This window comes from Terrapene carolina, unplaced genomic scaffold (assembly GCF_002925995.2).
Source record: "Terrapene carolina triunguis isolate 2854851 unplaced genomic scaffold, T_m_triunguis-2.0 Scaffold210, whole genome shotgun sequence".
Lineage (NCBI taxonomy): Eukaryota > Metazoa > Chordata > Testudines > Emydidae > Terrapene > Terrapene triunguis.
In genome coordinates, this window is record NW_020664561.1 from 16,493,285 (window position 1) to 16,516,914 (window position 23,630).

Consider the following 23,630-nt stretch of genomic DNA (forward strand, 5'->3'; position numbering starts at 1 on the left):
CCCTTTGCTGTTTAAAGTGACTTTCAAATCATGGGTAATCTGGGAAAATGCGTTTAAGGGTTGCATGACAGTGCTTTCAGTTTATCATGTCCGGGGGCTTCATCCTGTAAACATGGACTGCCAGAGTTGGGTTTACTGCCCTGAGTAGTCCCTTTCACTTCAATGTGACTATTTGCTGCATTAAGCACTAAATCCGGTACTCTCTGATTGCAGGATCAGGGCCTGAATCAGAAAACAATTCCATCCCTTTGTACTTTGTAACGTCCCAGATCCTTGGCTGTGCTGTGCAGCTGCTTGTGACACACCACCAGCACAACCCAGCCCCAACGCCCTCGTGTACAGCCCCAGGAAGATCACCCCACTTCGATGGGATGCACCACTTGTGGCACAGAGGTCCCTATTCTTCGTCCTCCCTCCACTGCTGACATCAGGGGGAAGATTGGGGAGAAAAGGACAGGGCCAGTCTGTCCCTCTACCCCTTTAATTGTCAGCTATATCAGTACCTGGTAGGCTGCTCTAATTTACACCAGGGACCAATCTGGCATGCTCACAACTCAGAATCAAAGGAATGCTCACCTGCATTGTGTGCTTCTCAGCCTCCTCTGAGGATCTGGACAGATATAGCCAATCGGCCCTTCTTGTTCATGTTCTAAGGGCCAGATTCTCATCTGGTTTAAATCAGCATAGCTCCAAATTAGTGGAGATATGCCAATATACATCAGCCAACAATGTGGCCCATATATCCAGTACCCAAACTTGAGCCCTTTTCCTGCACTTGAGCCTCATCTGTTGTTTTGGAGCTCTTCCTCATATTGTTCAGCCATGGATGGCACTTAATGATTAGCAGCGTAGGTAATTGAGCGTCTCTTTAGAGAACCAATTCTAGCCTATAAACTTATCTGAGTACCAAGACATTATGAAAACTGGTACTCCCTTACTGAGGCAGAATGTACCTGATAGCCAGGCTAAATTCACAATGAAAATTTAAGAAGTTTGAACAAGAGTGGGGAACTTCCTTAAAGTTAATACACTGGTGCAGCACCAACAGTGCTAGAAACAGTGGAATTGCTAGTGGGACTGGCTAACAGTGTTTCTACCACCATGCCATCTACCCTGCTAAGTGCAGGTCTAGAGGACAGAAGGGTGAGCATGCTGGCAGCTGGTCAGTACTATCAGTGCCATCACTGATGGAAGAATTCTCTAAAATTCTGAATGAAAACTGGCCATAGACAGCATCTGCCACCGAACCTCTACCTCTCATTTGCCATCAGTTTGTTCTGGGAAGAAGACAAAGTTATTTGCCTGATAATTTGATTCTTATATCAGTAAGTCATTACTCACCACACAGAGATGTATTAAAGTTATTAAATGAATGGAAAAGTTAGAATGACTCTTTGAGCATTTTTAGAATCCTGACAAAGAATTTCCAGTAACAGCTTGAAGTTGGAGATTACGGTAAATATCATAAAATGAGCTAGCTAATAAGTCATATAGTAACCATATGTGTGACATGGCTAAGAGAAATATATTTACTCCATGTTTACTTGTGTTTTAGGTAAGCAGATGAGGAAAGGATCTGGCTTGAATGAGTTGCTAAATATCCATAACTCTGCAAAGGTGGTGAATGTAAAAGATCCAGAACCGGGAATGTGGACGATTAAGGTATTAGCTTATTGTCTCTGTGTATGATGTGTAGTCACTAATTTTGATGGCAGTAGAATTAAAACTTTGCCCAGGTAGTAGAAAAATTAGAGAGTTATTTTAGGTCAATTCCTGCCCGCTTGTCCTTTTCCTGTACACAGGAGCAAAACACAGTGATCACGGTGTGTTTTTGCTGTGCTGTCAGAGAGCATGTGCAGGGGAGACTGCTGCTTTATGGCTCTCTGTGCACAGTGGGACATGTGAGAGAAAGAGAGTACAATGTGCAGGCCAAGGATTTGGTTTGTAGGCCTATGAACTGTTCAGACGATCTTTTATTTGATGCATTACTCTATGAATGAACATTGAACAGAGAGCGTAGGGCCCAATCCTTCAAACAGACAAGTAAATTTACACATGTGAGTATTGTCATTGCATATGCATTCATAGGATTGGGCCTTAAAAGATTTAGGCCTGGTGTACACTAGAAAATTAGGTCAGCATAATTGCCTTAATCAGGGGTGTGAAAAATCCACACACCCCTGAGCAGCATAGTTAAGATGACCAAAGTCCTGGTGTAGACAGCGCTAGGCAACCTAGCTACTGCCTCTCAGAGATGTGGATCATCTACACTGATGGGAGAATCCCTCCTGTCAGCAAAGGTAGTGTCTATACTAAAGCATTACAGTGGCCCTGCACCACTGTAGCATTGTAAGTATAGACAAGCCCTTAGAAAAGCCCTAGATAGATGTAATACCAACTTGTTTAGCAGCAATAACAGAACAGGAAATTGGTATTAAGTGAATGAAGGGCCACCTATAGAACACCCTGTTCTTCTTTGAGTGGTGTCCCTATAGGTGCTCCACTCTAGGTGTGCTTGTGCTCCCTGTGCCTTTGATTGGAGATTTTTCATAGCAGTGTCCATTCGGCCTGCACATGCATGTTAATCACATGTTCCATGCTGTTGTTATGTAGCACGTCATGGGCGAACCGCTCTCAGTTCCTTCTCACCTGCCTTGGCCTGAGGCGGAGCTTTAGCAGTTGTCCTTTTTGAGTTTTACCTGAACTGTGACCCCTTAGCTCTTTTAGTAGTTAGTTTATTATAGTTGTTCTTAGTAGTAGTTAGTAGTAGTTTCAGCTGTTGTAGTTTTAAAAAAAAACTTAACCTCCTCCCCCAAATTATTTATTGATATAGCTTTTATATCGTTTCTCCTGGTTTCACACACTGTCCTTTATGTCAAGAGGCAATCCCGATGAGTCACAGACACTCCCGGTGTATCTGTTGCCTCAGGGAATCTCATATATCCCAAAAGTGCAACTTTCTGTCTGGCATTAAAATCTAGAGCCAGAAAAAACAGGGAGATCAAACTTAAATTCCTCATGATGGAGAGGTCACTAAGTGTGGCCTCTGATGCTGGCCAGGAGACACTCCCCCCACACCCCATATGCCAGTCTCAGAGTAAGTCTGCTTCCTTCACTGTCTCCGAACCGCATTCCTCAGGGGCATCTAAGAGGAACATCCACGATTCCTCTCATAAGACTCCCAAAGATTGTCTCTCGAATTCTCCAGGTAGGGAATCTACCTCAAAGGTGTCAAGGTCTCCAATGACTTCAGCCACTTTGGTGCCCACTGCTGTCTGGTACCCATGAGACTGCTGGCCCCTCAGGTACCGAGGGCACAGTTAAGTATAAAGACTAAAAAATCCCAGGCTCCAAGTTGTCCTCCTCTTCTCGCTTGGTATTGAAGAAGCTTCGTCTGGACTCCCCTTGGAGCATTTGGGATTCATGGTATTGTCAACTCCCTCACCAACTGTCGCTTCGGTGCAGGCCATGGACACAGTACCGACAACATTCTTGGTACTGCAGGTTTGAAATGCCTGACTCACCATTGCTCAATTCTGATATATTCTTGGTACCAAGGACCTCCAGATCTTCAGATTTTTGCCCAGTACCGACAGTTACATGTCATGTTTCTTCCGGTGGTCCACTATTTCAGAGTGAGTTGGAAGAGGGGGATTCTGTTGAAGATCTTGCCTCAGTCTCTCAAATATCTGTCCAAGGTTCTCCACACCATCCCTATAGAGGCTGTCTTCCAGAGGTCTCTGAGGAAGTTGATCTTACTCCTGAGAGACATCCACTGCCACTATCTCACTGGAATGAGCACTCATGGATGCCTCCAACCATGCCATATATACCACCTCCTTGACTACACTGGGACCTGTGGGTAGCCTATCACCAGCAATTCTCTAGGGCCTAGAGCACTACCTATCAAAGAGATAAACAACCTTCATCACCTGCCCTCTCCAGGAGATTGAAACATCAAGAAGAAACCTTTGAGGAACAGGAAGCTAGGACTGATGAAGAGATCTCTCCACCAACTAACATCTCTTTTTCATCTCCGGATGAAGTGATCATGCCACCTCCACCATCTCTGGCTGATGATTTTAAACAGTTCTAAGAGGATCACGGATTCTTTGCAGCTCCCTCTTGCAGAGATTAAAGAATCACATTATAAGCTTCTTGTCATCCTTCATACATCTTAATCCTCTTGGACCCTGGAAAGGTTATTTGGCAGACCATGGCCTCAATTCCGTTCACATGCAAGAGAGCAGACAAAAAATATTATGATTCCTTTTAGGACTCAGAATTTTTATTTTCTCATCCATCTCCTAACTCTTTAGTGGTTGAGGTGCTTAAAAAACGTGGAAGGCAGCATCGTGCTAAATCTGTGGCCTATGATAAAGACCATAAGTGCCTCGGCCTGTTCAGTAGAAAATTATATTCATCTGCTACTTTACAATTCAGAATCGCCAACTACCAGGTGTTAATGGCAAAGTGCAACCATTAACATTATACCAAGCTGAACTCCTTTACTGAGTATCCATTCTACCAGCAGAACACAGAGAGCCATTACAGGCAATTATTGCAGAAGGCCAACTGGGCTCCAGAACATCTTTGCAGGCCTCTCTGAAAGCTGCAGATACTGCTGCTCATTTGATTTCTACAGTGGTAGTTATGAGGAGGGACTCCTGGCTTCAGCTCTCAGGATTTATAAGGAGATTTAGAATATGGTAGAAGATCCCAGAGAGATTCCCACCCCACCTAATTCTCAGGTTCCCAGAACCTCAACACAAGAGACAGGTTCCAGAGGAGAAAACCAGCCACTTCCCAAACTTCAACCACATAACCTTCCACCTTGAAGCACCAATTTTCATGGGATGGTCAAGATCCTGAGCTGCCATCTCCTTTCATACCAACTGGAATGTTCCACCTGCCTTCTTCCCTTTAGCAATCGCCTTTACCACTTTTGGCAGGATTGGGAGTCTATCACTACGGACAAGTAGGTTTTGGGCATCATCTCCACAAGAGATTCCATCCACTTCACTTCTCTTTCACCTGCTAAGCCTCCTTCCCCATCCCTCTTCAGGGACACCCCTAATGAGAACCTGCTATGACAGGAAATAGACTTTCTTCTTCTCTTGGGTGCTATAGAACTGATTCCCATGCAGCACAGAGGAAAGGGGTTTTATTCCGTATATTTCCTAGTTCCAAAAAAGAATGGTGGTTGGAGACCTATCCTAGATTTAAGACTACTCAACACCTTTATGAAGGCACAAAAATTCAAAATGGTGACACTTACAGTAGTAATTCTGTCACTGGACCAAGGGGATTGTTTCTCAGCCCTCGAACTCCAGGATGCATATTTCCATATAGCGGTCCACCCATTCCACAAAAGGTTCCTAAGTTTTACTGTCAGTCAGGACCATTTTCAGTACAGGGTGCTCTCTTTTTTCAAAGATTATGTCAGTAGTAGCATCACATCTCCACAGTGAAGGAATTATGGTATTCCTCTACCTAGACAATTGACCTCTGAAAGGTTGCTCCCTGGATGTAACTTCATGGGCAGCTTGCAAAGCCATAGACCTCTTTCTCAAATTGGACCTGCAATTGAACATTCAAAAAATACACCCTAACCCCTGTGCAAAAGTTAGAATTCATAGGAGCTCATCTTGATTCAAGGGCGGCAAGTGCCTACCTCCCAATGCACAGATTCATGGGCCTATCCAACATAGTCAATATAATCCAGATCACTTCTCAAATTCCCAGTCAAGAGCTATCTTCAGCTGTTGGGGCATATGGCAGCAGCTACTTTCGTTATAGACATACAAGACTGCACATGTGATGCCTTCAGGGTGGCTGAGGACTGTTTAGTCACAGAAAAAACAGTCTAACTACACTACTTTCCATACCCATCTTTGTAAAGGAATCTCTCAATTGGTGGAAATACCCTCACAATATTTGTGCGGGAGTCCCTTTCACTTGTCCTTCTCCCAGCAGTTATCATAACAACAGATATATCGTTGCTGTGGTGGTGTAACTGTGCCTTTGTGGGTCACAACTGAGAATACCAAATTCAGGACAAGCTGCTGAGAAATAGGGCAGACACACCCCAAAACTGGTGGTTATTCTCCCATAAGCTATACCAAACCAGCAAAAAAAGTAAACTTCTGTTTCACCACACTGGCTAACGAGAAGTCAGAACAGCAGTTTTCTTAGGTATTCCAGAGTTTGTATCACCACCAAAAACACTAGACTTAAAGATGAGTGGTTCTTTAAAACCAATCAAATAAAATGACCAGCCACACACCCAGGTCAATATACAACTCAGATCTTACCCAATAATTACGCAGTTGCCAATCCTTTAGTATCTAAAATCTAAAAGTTTATTTATAAAAAGAAAGAAAGGTGAGAGTTAAAATTGGTTAAAGGAATCAAATACAAACAATCCAAGTTCTTGGATCAGGCTTGTAGCAGTGATGGAATAAAGTGCTGGTTTGTTAAGTCACTGGTTGTTCCAAATCATTGGAAGGTCCTCAGTCCCTTGGTTAGAATCCTCCCATTAATATAAGTTCATAGTCCAGAGGTGTAGTGGGGTGGTCACCCCGCTCCTGCCTGAAGGGGATAAAGCAGCCCTGGAGAGGGCTGCAGCGGGGAAAAGCTAGGCTGATTGGGGGAAGCAGCCACAGGTGGGGCCATGCCCCAGTCAGACCACAGCTGGCCCTATAAGATGGCTGAGGGCCAGAGACATTCTTTCTCTAGATTTCTAGAGAAAGAAGGACCTGGCTGCCTGGGAGGCTGAGGAGGGGACCTAGGGTGGATCAGTGCTGGGGAAGGGCAGAGGGAGCTGGGGAGCTCCAGCCTAGCAAAGGCCCAGGCTGCAGGTCGAGTTAAGGGCCCACAAAAGGGTAGTAGGGCTGCAGAGGGGCAGCCCAGGAATAGGTAGAGGCAGCTGGTCCAACCCCCCTTGCCGATGAGGAGTGGTTTATAGACTGCAGTCTGCCCTAGTGAGCGGGGCTAGATGATGACTGGCAGTAGTCACTGAGACAAGGTGGGGATAGAGGGTTGTGGGTTCCCCTGGGGGGGGGGAGGAGACCCCAATTGTGGGTTACTGCTGGGGGCCGAGATAAAGTGGCACTGGGGTCCAGGAGGGACACGGGCCAGCGGCAGGCAAGACATCAGCCGGCAGAGGGTGCTCTGGAGCTGGAAAAGAGCTAATTCCCTGGACAACCAGCAGGAGGCACCGCACCAGTGAGTCTTCGCCCCATCACAAGAGGTTTGAGCAGGAAAGAGACAAAATTGAGATGTTTCCGGGGCCTTTTATAGCTTCTGCCATGTGGAGGGAAATCTATTGTTTAAAACGAAGCCCTCAGCACAGCTAGTGGAAAATTACAGGTAGCAAAATGGTGTTTGGAGTCACTTGGGCAAGTCACATGTCCATGCATGATTTCGCTTAGTCACAGCCGAAGCCATTATCCATACTCTAGTTGTTCACATGAAAGTCCATCAAGCGTGGATGGGCGTCTCCCATGGTTTATTGTGAGTTAAGTGTTCTTGATGGGCCACTTAACTTGAATAGTCTCTTCAAGATGTGCAGGCTAAATACCTTTGTGAGCGTTACCACAGGAGCAAACATATTTGAAATACAGGTATAGAGCCAATACTCATAACTACAAATACAAACATGATACATGCATACAAATAGCATAATCATATTCAGCAAATCATAACCTTCCCATAGACACCTTACTTGACATACTTTGTACAAGATTTGTTGCAATTATATAACAGTGGTAGCAACACTGATTTACATGGTCATATTTTAATCAGAAAACGTCACAGGTGGGGAGCGCATCTAGACACCCACATGGCACAGGGCAGGTGGATGCTTCAGAAAACCACTCCGCACATCAACCTCCTGGATCTCAGGGCAGTCAGATATGCCTGTCTCCAGTTTCTACCACTAATCAGGGGCAAACACATAAAGGTCATGACAGACAGCATGTCATGCATGTTCTGTATCAAACAACAAGGAGGGGCAAGATCCCCCTCCCTTTGTGCCAAGGCTGTCAAGCTTTGGAACTGTCAAGCTGAGAGACTGTGTCACACACTCTCAAAGAAACTGCGAAACCACCTGATCAGCATCCTATACAACAAACAGGGAAAGATTAAGAATGAGCTCTCAAAACTGGATACTCTCATAAGAAACCAACCTTCCACACAAACTTCCTCATGGATAGACTTTACAAAAACTAGACAAGCCATTTACAAGACAAACTTTGCCTCTCTACAAAGGAAAAAGGACACTAAACTATCTAAACTGCTACATGCCACAAGGAGCCACAACAGTAGTTCCCTTAACCCACCCAGCAATATTGTTAATCTTTCCAGCTATACTCTTAGCCCAGCAGAAGAGTCTGTCCTATCTCGGGGCCTCTCCTTTTGTCCCTCCAGACCCACGAACATGATACAGTTCTGCGGTGACCTAGAATCCTACTTTCGACGTCTCCGACTCAAAGAATATTTCCAACATACCTCTGAACAGCATACTACCCCACAGAATCCCCCCTACCAGCACTACAAACAAAAGGATTCTGCGTGGACTCCTCCGGATGGTCGAAACAACAGACTGGATTTCTACATAGATTGCTTCCGTCAACGTGCAAAGGCTGAAATTGTGGAAAAGCAACATCACTTGCCCCATAACCTCAGCCATGCTGAACACAACGCCATCTACAGCCTCAGAAACAACCCTGACATCATTATCAAAAAGGCTGACAAAGGAGGTGCTGTCGTCATCATGAATAAATTGGAATATGACCAAGAGGCTGCTAGACAGCTCTCTAACACCACATTCTACAGGCCATTATCCTCTGATCCCACTGAGGATTACCTAAAGAAACTACACCATCTGCTAAAAAAACTCCCTGACAAAGCGCAGGAACAAATCTGTACAGACACATGCCTAGAACCCCAACCAGGGACATTCTATTTGCTACCCAAGATCCATAAACCTGGAAATCCTGGACGTCCCATCATCTCAGGCATTGGCACTCTAACATCAGGCTTGTCTGGTTATGTGGACTCTCTCCTCAGACCCTACGCTACCAGCACTCCTAGCTATCTTCGAGATACTACTGACTTCCTGAGGAAACTACAATCCATCGGTGATCTTCCAGAAAACACCATCCTGGCCACTATGGACGTAGAAGCCCTCTACACCAATATTCCACACACAGATGGACTACAAGCTATCAGGAACAGTATCCCCGATAATGTCACAGCTAACCTGGTGGCTGAACTCTGTGACTTTGTCCTCACCCACAACTATTTCACATTTGGGGACAATATATACCTTCAAGTCAGCGGCACTGCTATGGGTACCCGCATGGCCCCACAGTATGCCAACATTTTTATGGCTGACTTAGAACAACGCTTCCTTAGCTCTCGTCCCCTAATGCCCCTACTCTACTTGCGCTACATTGATGACATCTTCATCATCTGGACCCATGGAAAAGAAGCCCTTGAGGAATTCCACCATGATTTCAATAATTTCCATCCCACCATCAACCTCAGCCTAGATCAATCCACACAAGCGGTCCATTTCCTGGACACTACTGTGCTAATAAGCGATGGTCACATAAATACCACCCTGTACCGGAAACCTACTGACCGCTACACTTACCTACATGCCTCCAGCTTCCATCCAGGACACAACACACGATCCATTGTCTACAGCCAAGCTCTAAGATATAACCGCATTTGCTCCAATCCCTCAGATAGAGACAAGCACCTACAAAATCTCTATCAAGCATTCTTAAAACTACAATACCCACCTGCTGAAGTGAAAAAACAGATTGACAGAGCCAGACTAGTACCCAGAAGTCACCTCCTACAAGACAGGGCCAACAAAGAAAATAACAGAACACCATTAGCTGTCACCTTCGGCCCCCAACTAAAACCTCTCCAGCGCATCATCAGAGATCTACAACCTATCCTGAAAGATGATCCTTTACTCTCACAGATCTTGGGAGACAGACCTGTCCTCACTTACAGACAACCCCCCAACCTAAAGCAAATACTCACCAGCAACCACTCATCACTGAACAAAAACACTGACCCTGGAACCTATCCTTGTAACAAAGCCCGATGCCAACTCTGTCCACATATCTATTCAAGTGACACCATCATAGGGCCTAATCACATCAGCCATACCATCAGGGGCTCGTTCACCTGCACATCTACCAATGTGATATATGCCATCATGTGCCAGCAATGCCCCTCTGCCATGTACATTGGCCAAACCGGACAGTCTCTACGCAAAAGAATTAATGGACACAAATCTGACATCAGGAATCATAATACTCAAAAACCCGTGGGAGAACACTTTAACCTGTCTGGCCATTCTATGACAGACCTGCGGGTGGCTATCTTAAAACAGAAAAACTTCAAAAACAGACTCCAACGAGAGACTGCTGAGCTGGAATTGATATGCAAACTAGACACAATCAACTCAGGGTTAAATAGGGATTGGGAATGGCTGAGCCATTACAAACATTGAATCTATCTCCCCTTGTAAGTACTCTCACACTTGCTTCTTATCAAACTGTCTGTACTGGGCTATCTTGATTATCACTTCAAAAGTTTTTTTTCTCTTACTTAATTGGCCTCTCAGAGTTGGTAAGACAACTCCCACCTGTTCATGCTCTCTGTATGTGTGTATATATATCTCCTCAATGTTTCACTCTATATGCATCCGAAGAAGTGGGTTGTAGCCCACGAAAGCTTATGCTCTAATAAATTTGTTAGTCTCTAAGGTGCCACAAGTACTCCTGTTCTTTAAGCTTTGGAACTGATGCATATGCAATTAGAATGTCATTATAGCAGCTTACCTCCCAGGAGTTCAGAATGTGATCATGGACACACTCAGCAGGCACTTCTCTCAAGACCATGAGTGGAAGATAGATTCTATCATACTTGCCTACATATTCTGGCAACAGGGCACCCCTCAAATAGATCTGTTCACCATGACGATAAACAAGAAATGCAACCAGTTCTGCTCCAGAGGCAGGCTGGGTCACTGATCCTTGGGGGATGGCTTGCACCGTCAGTGGTCATTGGGTCTACTGTCTGCATCCGTCCCCCCAACTCCTGTAATATCCAAAGTTCTATTTAAAATAAAAAAGGACAAAGCCAGAATTGTTATAATGGATGGGATGGATCACTTGATGATTACCTGTTCTGTTCATTCCTTCTGAAGCACCTGGTATTGGCCACTGTCAGAAGACAGGATACTGGGCTAGATGGACCTTTGTTCTCACCTAGTATGGTCATAAGAGTCCTGATCTGGCTCAGACAAACTTGGTTTCCTTACCTGATACAGCTGGCCATTTACTCACCGATCACTCTCCAGGCCACTCCTCATCTCTTTGCCCCAATCTTAGGGTTCTTTGGCCCAAAGCATGGCTTGTTGATGGTTCACAGGATTAGAGATTATCTGTTCAGAGGAAGTAAAAAGAGTGCTATTACAGAGCAGAAAACAATCTACACACTGCACTTAAAAATGGACAAGATTTGCCTGCTGTTGTGACCTCAAACACATTTCACCAACAGCCTTATAGTTATCAGATATATTTGACTACATTCTAGAACTAAAAAACTCAGGGCTGTCTCTGAGTTCCATTAGAGTTCACCTGTCAGCCATCACAGCTTTCCATTCATGGATCAGTGCTCACATTGCATTCCTGTCAATACGCAGCCCAAGCTGGGGAAGCTAACGATCCAACCAGCAGATCAAATTTGATGATGAGTTTTGGTCATGTGCCACCTGAGGCACGTAGCATATATGCTAAGAAGAAGATTTTCCAATAAAAGGTTATTCCGAATTCCCCAACCCAATGACGATGAGGTTCCTCAGACAGGACTTGGAAATCTCTTTCCACCAGTCAAATGTCCCACTCTGGATTGGGATATCAATCTGGTTCTTAAACATCTTACAAGATCTCCGTTTGAACTGATGACTCCCTGCTCACTTCTCCATTTGTCGATGAAGACAGCATTTCTGATAGCTATCATGAGAGCTGAACAAGTTGGAGAAATAGAGGTTCTTATGGCATACTCTCCTTTCACAAGATTTTTTCAAAGACAAGGTCACATTATGCTCACACCCCAAGTTTTTACAAAAGATATCTTCCAAGTTCCATATTAACCAACCCGTTCACCTCCCAATCTTCCACCCTACACCTCACCTAGACAAAGAGGAGGCATTGTTACACACACTTCATATCAGAAGAGCTATGACCTTCTATCTTGACTTGACTAAACTTTTCAGAAAGACCAAATTATTTGTTTCAATTGCAGATAGATCTCTAAATAGACTTTCCAAGTGGATATCTGACTGCATTAGCTGTTGCTACCAATCTTGTAATCTCCAAGCACCCTCAGACATACAAATTCACTTATGAGATTTATTTCCATTTCTACAGCCTTTCTCAAAAATGTTCCCATCATTGAACTATGTAGAGCTGTGATGTGTACCTCTATACGTATCTTTGCTGAGCACTATGCAATAACTCACAGCTCAGCTTTTGATGCTGCGTTGAGCTCAGCTATACTTTCTTTAATACTGGACTCTACTCCAAAGCCTGCTCCTCCTTAAAGAGAGCTGCTTGGAAGTCACCTAGAGGGGACCACCTATAGGGACACTACTCAAAGAAGAAGAAATGGTTACTCACCATTGTGCAGTAACTGTTATTCTTTGAGATATGTGTCCCAATGGGTGCTCCACTACCTGCCCTTCTTCCTCTCTACTTCAGAGTTCTCTGCTATGGAGTTTTGTGGTAGAGAATGAACCAAGGCTGGTTCTCCTACACAGCGCTATATAACAGCACAGAGCATGAGATTGAGTAACGCATGCACAGGCTGAATGGATCGCCGATCAAAGGTACAGTGGGCACAAGTGCACCGAGAGTGGAGCACCCACAGGAACATGCATCTTGAAGAACCATAGTTACTGCACAGGGTGAGTAACCATTTCTTTACACCTGGTAACTACTGTAAGGCCTGGTCTATGCATAAAGTTGCACTGCTTAAACTAAAGGCATGAATTTAGTAATTAAAACAGTGCATCTTCAGTGTGTAGACAAGCCTAAGTGTGTATGTGTAGATTAGAACAAGTGATTGAGGTTATGTTGGGGTTAGCATGTTAGCTAACTCTGACGTATCAACTACCTTCACTTACTATATACTCAGATTAGCACATTAATTCATTTGTCCCGAACCAGCTAAATCAAGGTAAAAGGTGTTATCCAAAACTCAGGAACTGGTAGTATTGGCGACTTTAACTACCCAGACATTGGAAAAGTAATGCAGCAAACCACAAAATGTCTCCAGTAAGTTCTTGAAATGTGTTGTGGATAACTTCTTATTTCAGAAGATGGAGGAGGTAACCAGGGGGACAGCCATTTTAGACTTTATTCTGAGTGACTGAGAGAAATATTGACAAATTTTGTTAGTGCTTGTATACAAATGCTAGCTATCTAAATACTAAGATGGGTGACCTGCGTGCCTGGTATTAAATGAAGATATTGATATAATAGGCATCACAGAAACTTGATGAAACAATAATAATCAATGGGACATTGTAAAACCAGGGTACAAAATATATAGGAATAACAGAGTAGGTCACACTAGAGGAGGAGTGGCACGATACATGAAAGAAAGCATAGAGTCAAATATAGTAAAAATCCTTAAAAGAATCAAATTGTACCATAAAATCTCCATGGATAGAAATTCCATGCTTGAACAATATACCACTGACCACCGTCCAAGATAGTGACAGTGATTGTGAAATGCCAAGGGACATTAGAGAGACTACAAAAACAGAAAACTGAATAATAATGGGTGATTTCAACTAAGCCCCTATTGACTGAGTATATGTCAACTCAGGACAGGATGCAGAGACAAAATATCTAGACACCATTAATGACTGTTTATAAATTATAATAAATTATAAATAATTATTGGAGCAGCTAGTCATGGAACCTACAAGGGGATAGGCAATTCTTGATCTAGTTCTAAGTGGAGCACAAGATGTGGTCCAAGAAATGAATATAGTTCAACTGCTCACTAATGGCAACCATAATATAATTAAATTTAATATAGTTGTACGGGGGAAATACCAAAGTAGCATTTAACCACAGTAGCATTTCACTTCAGAAAGGGGACCTACACAAAAATGAGGAAGCTAGTTTAAACAGATATTAAAAGGAACAGTCACAAGGATGAAGTGCCTGCAAACTGCATGCAAACTATTAAAATGCCATATTAGAGGAGGGATAGCTCAGTGGTTTGAGCATTGGCCTGCTAACCCCAGGGTTGTGAGTTCAATCTTTGAGGGGACCACTTAGGGATCTGGGGTATTTGGTCCTGCTAGTGAAGGCAGGGGGCTGGACTTGATGACCTTTCAAGGTCCTTTCCAGTTCTATGAGATAGGTATATCGCCATATATTTAAAAAAAAAAAAAGGTATACTCCAAATTAAAAAAATGTAAGAGGACCAAAAAATGCTACCATGGCTAAACAGCAGAGCAAAAGAGGTAATTAGAGGCAAAAAATTGGAAATCAAATCCTAATGAGGAAAATCAAAAGGAGCATAAACTCTATCAAGTCAAACGTAAAAGTATAATTTGAAGAGCAACTAGCAAAAGACACAAAAACTAACAGGCAATTATTTTTTGAAGTACATCAGAAGCAGGAAGCCTGTCAATCAATCAATCAGTGGGACACTTGTACAATCAAATATCAAAGGGGTAGCCGTGTTAATCTGGATCTGTAAAAGCAGCAAAGAGTCCTGTGGCACCTATAGACTAACAGACGTATAGGAGCATGGGCTTTCGTGGGTGAATACCCGAAGAAGCATCCGAAGAAGTGGGTATTCACCCACGAAAGCTCATGCTCCTATACGTCTGTTAGTCTATAGGTGCCACAGGACTCTTTGCTGCTTGTACAATCAAGGTGCTAAACGGGCGCTCAAGGAAGACATAGCAGTTGTGAAGAAGCTAAATGAATTCTTTGCTTTGGTCTTCACTGCAGAGGATGTGAGGGAGATTCCTACACCTGAGCCATTCTTTTTAGCAAGCGTAATCCAGTTGATATAATGCAGGGGTCGGCAACGTTCGGCACGCGGCTCGCCAGGGTAAGCACCCGGGCGGGCCAGGCCAGTTTATTTACCTGCTGACGCGGCAGGTTCAGCCGATCGCGGCCCCCACTCGCCGCGGTTCGCTGTCCCGGGCCAATAGGGGCGTCGGGAAGCGGCACGGGCCGAGGGATGTGCTGGCCGCGGCTTCCCGACGCCCCCATTGTCATGGTGAACAGATCTATTTTAAGCAAAATAAGCAGTCATGGGATAAGAGGGAAGGTCCCCTCATGCATCAGAAACTGGTTAAAAGACAGGAAACAAAGGGTAGGAATAAATGGTTAGTTTTCACAATGGAAAGAGGTAAATAGTGTTGTCCCCTAAGGATCTGTATTGGGGCCTGTTCTGTTCAATATACTCATAAATTATCTGGAAAAGAGGGTAAACAGTAAGGTGGTAACATTTTGCAGGTGATACAAAATTAATTTAATCCAGAGCTGACTGAAAAGAATTACAAAGGGATCTCACAAAACTGGGTAACTGAGCAACAAAATGGCAGCTGAAATTCAATATTGATAAATGCTAAGTAATGCACATTAGAAAATATAATTCCAACTATACATACAAAATGATAGAGTCTAAATTAGCTGTTACCACTCAAGAAAGATCTTGGAATCATTGTGGATAGTTCTCTGAAAACATCTGCTTTAAACATCTGTTCAGTGTGCAGCAGCAGTCAAAAAAGCTAACATGTAGGAACCATTAGGAAAGGAATAGACGATAAGACAGAAAATATCATAATGCCATTATATGAATCCATGGTGCACCCTTGAATACTTTGTGCGGTTCTGGTCGCCTCATCTCAAAAAAGATATGCTAGACTTAGAAAAGTTACAGAGAGAAGGGCAACAAAACAGAACAGCTTCCATACGAGAAGAGATTAAAAACACTGGGACTGTTCGGCTTAGAAGAGAGGACTAAGGGGTGATATGAAAGGGCAGATGAAATTTAATGTTGATAAATGCAAAGTAATGCACATTGGAAAACTTAATCCTAACTATACATATAGAATGATGGGGTCTAAATTATCTGTTACCACTCAAGAAAGAGATCTTGGAGTCATTGTGGATAGTTCTCTGAAATCATCCACAAAATGTGCAGCGGCAGTCAAAAAAGCGAACAGAATATGGGAATCATCAAGAAAGGGATAGATAATAAGATAGAAAATATCATATTGCCTCTATATAAATCCGTGGTATGCCCACACCTTGAATACTGCATGCAGATATGGTTGCCCCATCTCAAAAAAAGATATATTGGAATTGGAAAAGGTTCAGAAAAGGGCAACAAAAATGATTAGGGGTATAGAACAGCTTCCGTATGAGGAGCGATTAATAAAACTGGGACTTTTCAGCTTGGAAAAGAGGCGACTAAGGGGGGAAATGATATAGGTCTATAAAATCATGAGTGGTATAGAGAAAGTAAATAAGGAAGTGTTATTTACTCTTTCTCATAATACAAGAACAAGGGGCCACCAAATGAAATTAATAGGTAGTAGGTTTAAAACAAACACAAGAAAGTATTTTTTCATGCAACGCATTGTCAACCTCTGGAACTCCTTGCCAGAGGGTGTTGTGAAGGCCAATACTATAACGAGGTTCAAAAGGAAGCTAGATAGATTCATGGAAGATAGGTCCATCAATGGCTATTATCCAGGTTGGGCAGGAATGGTGCTCCTAGCCTCTGTTTGCCAGAAGCTGGGATTGAGTGACAGGGCATGGATCACTTGATGATAACCTGTCTGTTCATTCCCTTTGGGGCACTTGCCATTGGCCACTGTCAGAGGACAGCATACTGGGCTTGATAGACCTTTGGTCTGACCCAGTATGGCCGTTCTTATGTTATGTTCTTATAGGATAGAGGTCTATAAAATCATGAATGGTATAGAGAAAGTGAATAAGGAAGTGTTATTACCCTTTCACATAATACAAGAACCAGGGGTCACCCATTGAAATTAATAGGCATTAGGTTTAAAACAAACATAAAGAAGTACTTCTTTACACAGCGCACAGTTAACCTGTGGAGCTCATTGCCAGGAGATGTTGTGAAGGCCAAAAGCATAACTGGGTTCAAAAAAGAATTAGATAAATTCATGGAGGATAGGTTTATCAATGGTTAATTAAATCAGTGCAAGTCCTGTGTGTAGACAAGTCCTAAGTGTGGCCTTAAATCAGAGGCTAGAGTAAATTGAATTGCATTGAACCAAGTCTAGTTGTCTCCACTCTAGACTTGTCAGAATGCCAATTAAGTGGATACATATATGTTTAAACAAGGAGATTTCTTCTTTGTGCTCCTGCCACAGCCCTGATGAAGAGTGCACACAATGCTCCTTGCTGATGCTAATAGAAGCACTCGCCTTTGTTTCAATGAGAAGATGGTATGAGCAGTGGTGAGCTGGAGCTGGTTCGCACCACTTCGCGGGAACCGGTTGTTAAATTTGGAAGCCCTTTTAGAACCGGTTGTCCCGGGGGACAACTGGTTCTAAAAGGGCTTTTAAATTTAACAACCAGTAAAGCTCTGGCAGCTCTCCCTCCCACCCCCGGCCCCAGCTCACCTCTGCCTCCTCCCCTGAACGCTCCACCCCTCTTCTCCTCCCCCTCCCCTGCTTCCCGCGAATCAGCTGTTCGCGCGGGAAGCCTGAGAGGGCTGAGAAGCAAGCAGTAGCTTCGCGCAGGTGAGCTGGGGTGGGGGGGCACGAGGAGGGTTCCAGGGAGGCGCGGCCTGGCCGAACGGCCTCAACCCTGGCAGACCTGCTCCGGCCCCGGCCCAGCGGCTCTGGGCCTGGCCCCGGCCCAGCAGCTCCGGCCCTGGCCAACCTGCTCCGGCCCAGCCCCGGCCCCGGCCCCGGCCCCGGCCGACCTGCTCTGGCCTGGCGGCCCCAGCCGACCTGCTCTGGCCCAGTGGCCCCGGCTCTGGCCAACCTGCTCCAGCCCAGCCCAGTGGCCCTGGCCGACCTGCTCCGGCCCAGTGGCCCCGACCCTGGCCCCGACCCCTGCCGACCTGCTCCAGCCCAGCGGCCCCGGCCCCGGCCGACCTGCTCCGGCCTCGGCCCTGGCTGACCGGCTCTGGCCCGGCCCCGGTCCCGGCCGAGCGGCGCGGCTCTAGCGCCGCCAGCCACCTCCAGGCAGCGCGGTAAGGGAGCAGGGAGGGGGTGTTGGATAGAGGGCAGGGGAGTTCGGGGTGGTGGTGGGGGTGTGGATAGGGGTCGGGGCGGTCAGAGGGCAGGGAACAGGGGGATTGAATGGGGGCAAGAGTCCCAGGGGGCAGTCAGGAAGGAGCAGGGGTTGGATGGGGCGGTGGGAGGTAGTCGGGGCAGGAGTTCCAGGGGCAGTCAGGGGACAGAGAGAAGGGGTGGTTGGATGGGCATGGGGTCCCGGGGGGCCATCAGGAATGAGAGGAGGGGTTGGCTGGGGCGGCGGGGGGCAGTCAGGGTACAGGGAAGGGGAGTGGATGGGGCAGGTGTCCGGGGGGGGGGGGGGTCAAGGAACGCAGGGGGTTGGATGGGGCAGGAGTCCCGGGGGGCGGGGGCGGACCATGACCCCCTCGTGGGGTGAGGAGGAGGGAACTGGTTGTTAAGATTTTGGCAGCTCATCACTAGGTATGAGGACAAGTCCATGGCTCCTTTTTCCAGTCTGCATCAGTCAACAGAACTGACCTTCTGCTGAAGGGTGCACTCAATACACTTTCACCAAGCTGGTGGGACTGCCAGTGCAGTATGTATTCTCTGGGCACCAAGGAGAAATGCTGGCAGAGAACCAATTTCCCTAGGGTGTCCTGCTGCCCTTCTCCCCCCAACCGGAGACAGGTCTTAAAAGCCACAGTCTATCCCATAATAAAATAAATATATCACTATACATGGTGCATCACTTTGGTTAATAAAAGCCTTCCAACAAAGACCAAAGATGAAGTCAGTGCTTCAAACTGTACTTTAAAGGTACTGTTTCTGCAGGTTGGCTTGGAAATAACTTGTAATCTTTATTTACTAGCTCCATAATAGAAGCTTTGGTAGGTGATTGCATCTAATTACTCCTTAAGGTCTTGCTGGCAACGAGTTACAGGCCATTAACACAATTACAGACCTGTTAAGATAAAAAGGCTTGTCAGCAAGGCATAGAAGGAGGCAATCCCATTGAGAAAAACAACAAGGAGTCTGGTGGCACCTTAAAGACTAACAGATTTATTTGGGCATAAGCTTTCGTGGGTAAAAACCTCACTTCTTCAGATGCATGCAGGAATTGTGAATCAAAAAGGCCTTGCAGTTTTTCTGTTGGAGGATGTTGCAGAAGCTTCCCTGCTGATTTAGGTTAAATGGCTGTTCACACAAGACCAAAGAAGAAAAAAGGAGTCAATAGAAAAGCTTGTAATTATTGTGAACAAGAGAGTTCTTAAATGGCCATTATAATTACCCATTTACAGCCTCCAAGCCAAATCCGGCTGTTTAGATGGAATGTAATGATAAAGTAGGCCAGAATAAATCCCGTTTAATGAACACATCCTTTGAAATCTACTTTTAATGCAAAAGTAGTAACCTGTAATGCAACTGTAGTAACCTGTAAATAACTATATGTAAATAGAATCTTACAATTAGCACACCCCCTCCCTCATGTCCTAGGTATGATGGTTTGAATTTCCTCAGCTTGCATGGAACAAAAATCAAAAAACTGTCTGATACCACATTTCTTAATTTAATAAAAAAATACCTCTTTATTCTTCACCTACATACATTTTGAATTATTTTTTTGTTTTGTTTTTTGTTTGTAATAATGTTCCTGGAATGTTCCAAGTCTTGCAAATGTTTGTGTGATGAATACGTGTTTGCACAAAATTTCACATAGCAAATGCTTATACAGCTGTCTTTGCATCTTTTTGATTTCCTTCCTTCTATTTATAAAACATTCAGCCAGCCAATCAAGGAGCAAAAACGACAATATGTGACTTTATGCAACACAAATAGGCAAAAAACAAAGTTTGAAAACAATCCAACAGCTTTAAATTTGTTCCTAGATGTTTGCACAACACCTAGCACAATGGGGCGTAGATCCTGATTAGGGCCTCCAGGCTAGGGTTACCATACATCCAGATTTTCCCGGATATGTCCAGCTTTTTGTTCCTCAAATCCTCGTCTGGGAGGAAATTCCAAAAAGCTGGGCATGTCCGGGAAAATAGGGAGGGGTCGTGGGTCTTGGATCCGGGCTGGAGCCGCTGGGGCCGGAGCTGGCGCTGCTGGGGCCGGCGGTGCTCGGCCGGTGGCCGGCGCTGCTCTGCCAGGGCCGGGCCGGAGCCACTTGGCCGGAACTGGGGCCCGAGCCGAGCCGGGCCGGAGCCGCTGGGACCGGGGCTGGGGGTGCTCGGCCGGCGCCGTTTGCCCAGGGCCGGGGCCGGGCCGGAGCCGCTTGACCGGAACCGGGTCCCGTGCCGAACCGCTGGGACCGGGGCTGGAGGTGCTCGGCCGGGGCTGGGCCGGAGCCGCTCGGCCAGAACCGGGGCCCGAGCCGAGCCGGGCCGGAGCCACTGGGACCGGGGTTGGGGGTGCTCGGCCGGCGCCGCTTGCCCAGGGCCGGGGCCAGGCCGGAGCTGCTTGGCCGGAACCGGGGCCCGAGCCGAGCCACTGGGACCGGGGCTGGGGGGGTGCTCAGCCGCTGGCCGGCGCTACTCGGCTGGGGCTGGGCCAGAGCCGCTTGGCTGGAACCGGGGCCCGAGCCGAGCCGGGCTGGAGCTGCTGGGACAGGGGTTGGGGGTGCTCGGCCGCCGGCCGGCGCCGCTCATCCGGGGCCAGTGCCCCGGGGCCCAAGCCGAGCTGGAGTTGCTGGGGCCGGGGCTGGAGCCGCCGGGTCGGGGCAGGCCGGAGCCGCTCGGCCGGAACCGGGGCCAGCGCCCCAGGGCCCGAGCCGAGACGGGCTGGAGACGCCGGGGCCAGAGCCGCTCGGCCGGGGGGGGCCGGACTGGGCCGCGCCTCCTCGCGCCCCCCCCGCCACCGCGCTAGCCCTAGCCCCAGCCCCAGCCCCAGCTTACCTGCTGCCTGCCTGTTTCAGGCTTCCCGTGAACATTTGATTCGTGGGAAGCAGGGGAGGGGGAGGAGCAGGGGGCGGAGCGTTCAAGGGAAGGGGCGGAGTTGGGGCAGAGACTTTGGGGAAGGGGCGGAGTTGGGGCGGGGCTGGGGGCGGGAAAAGGGTGGAGTTGGGGCAGGGCCGGGGCCCCGTGGAGTGTCCTCTTTTTGTGTTTTTAAAATATGGTAACCCTACTCCAGGCTGTACTACAATAAAAATTTTATTACTAAAAATAACAGTATTTTAAAACCATTTTTAGTAATAAACAATGTCACTAATACTCAAGTCTCTGGATAATTTACTAACAGAAATATTCGTCAGATGTATTATTTGTTATGAATAGTCCACCCAGTTTTGATCCTTGGCCTGTTTTGCTTGCATTAAGATTTTACAGCATCTGAAGAAGTCAGGGAAAGCTTTGCAAAATTTTTAATTGTGCTATAAATGTCTTATACAGATGTCGTATAAAACTACGAAAAGAAAACTTTGTTACTCCATTTGTCCAATGAACATTTAGCAGGCAATTAACTCTTGATAACAGGAGTTATTTGGTATTGTGTTTAATATTACTTTGTATCCTTTAATATTGTTAACAGCTGGCTTATATTAAAAAGACTTTACATAGTGATTTTCTGAGGTGAAAGGCTAACTAATAGACATAAATAGTGGTTGTTCCAGTAAGACAGACACCAATTTGTCATAATGCCTAGATGGCTGATTGTCCAGGCAGCCAGTTATGAAAAACAACTGCTTCATCTAAAAATAATCATGAGCAGAGTTTTCACTAGATCTAAGAAATTATACATTTATGACTAGATAAAATAATTCCTCTCAATCTGTACTCCCAATGGAATGAGGAGATTTAATAGAGAATTTACTTTGTAGGTAAAAATATACAATTCAGGCTGCATTCTCTATGCATGAAGTTTAGAGAAGACTCTGGCCATTCTTATGTTAATTACTTGCCTGCCTGCCAGACAAACTGCTGAATTGCGCTTAAAAATCCTGTTTGCATTGATTGGCATGTCTCACCTGAGGATGGAGATGAAACCTGCCTTCCTCTCTGTTTGCCTAGTTATAATCACTGGAGGGCAGATTTGCCTGCTAGGTTTGCTGAATTCCTTTTCTTGGCTCTGTTCAGAAAATTGCTGTCCATATTACACTTTTGGAAAAGTTTATGTAACTAACTAATATATCAGAGGGATAGCCGTGTTAGTCTGGATCTGTAAAAAGCAACAGAGGGTCCTGTGGCACCTTTAAGACTAACAGATGTATTGGAGCATTCGAAGTGGGCATTCACCCACGAAAGCTTATGCTCCAATACATCTGTTAGTCTTAAAGGTGCCACAGGACCCTCTGTTGCTTTTAACTAATATATGACTACACAAAACTGGGAGAACTATATTTTCTTGATTTAAATGCCAGATTGTCTTTGCCAATTCACTTTAAGTAGAACTTTCTAGCATGAATGATTTTCTTAAGGAGGTACCATCCATGTGGCATTAAAATAAAAAAATCCCTTCACACACACATCAAAACAATGTTTTAACTCTTTGATTTATCTCTTGTTTTTGGGCTGATCCTGCCCTCCTTGCTTCTAAACTCCTATTGACTTCAGTGAGAGTTTTGTTTGATTAAGGATTGCTGGTTCAGCCTTTAAAGCTCTTACCAGCTCACTTGCAGAGTGGCTGGGGCTTTCTGTGAGTGAACATCATTATTTCTAAAATAAACAAATTGAATAGAACAGATGGGAAGTTTAAGGAGTCTGGAATTTTCTTTTCAGAAGTACAAGTATGAAGCATATTTGCCATGCTCAGAGCTTCTACAATCATTTACTGTATGTTTGCAATGTTGTTGTAGCTGAGTTGGTCCTAGGATATTAGAGAGCAAGATATGATTCATAGATTCTAGGGCTGGAAGGGACCTCGAGAGGTCATCGAGTCCAGTCCCCTGCCCTCATGGCAGGATCAGATACTGTCTAGACCATCCCTGATAGACATTTATCTAACCTACTCTTAAATATCTCCAGAGATGGAGATTCCACAACCTCCCTAGGCAATTTATTCCAGTGTTTAACCACACTGACAGTTAGGGTGGTTAACTTTTTCCTAATGTCCAGCCTAAACCTCCCTTGCTGCAGTTTAAGCCCATTGCTTCTTGTTCTATCCTTAGAGGCTAAGATGAACAAGTTTTCTCCCTCCTCCTTATGACACCCTTTTAGATACCTGAAAATTGCTATCATGTCCCCTCTCAGTCTTCTCTTTTCCAAACTAAACAAACCCAATTCTTTCAGCCTTCCTTTAAGACCTTTAATCATTCTTGTTGCTCTTTCAGACCTTTAATCATTCTTGTTGCTTTTCTCTGTACCCTCTCCAATTTCTCCACATCTTTCTTGAAATGCGGTGCCCAGAA

At 45.4% G+C, this 23,630-nt stretch overlaps 1 protein-coding gene across 1 annotated transcript in view; it reads left to right on the forward strand.

Moving 5' to 3' along the window:
* Positions 1-23,630, forward strand: part of LOC112103403 (hemicentin-1) — a 345,952-nt gene that overhangs the window by 92,620 nt on the left and 229,702 nt on the right. The window contains exon 6 of the mRNA XM_026655607.2: positions 1,556-1,662. Coding sequence (XP_026511392.1) covers positions 1,556-1,662 — 107 coding nt within the window. The remainder of the gene's footprint in view (positions 1-1,555; positions 1,663-23,630) is intronic.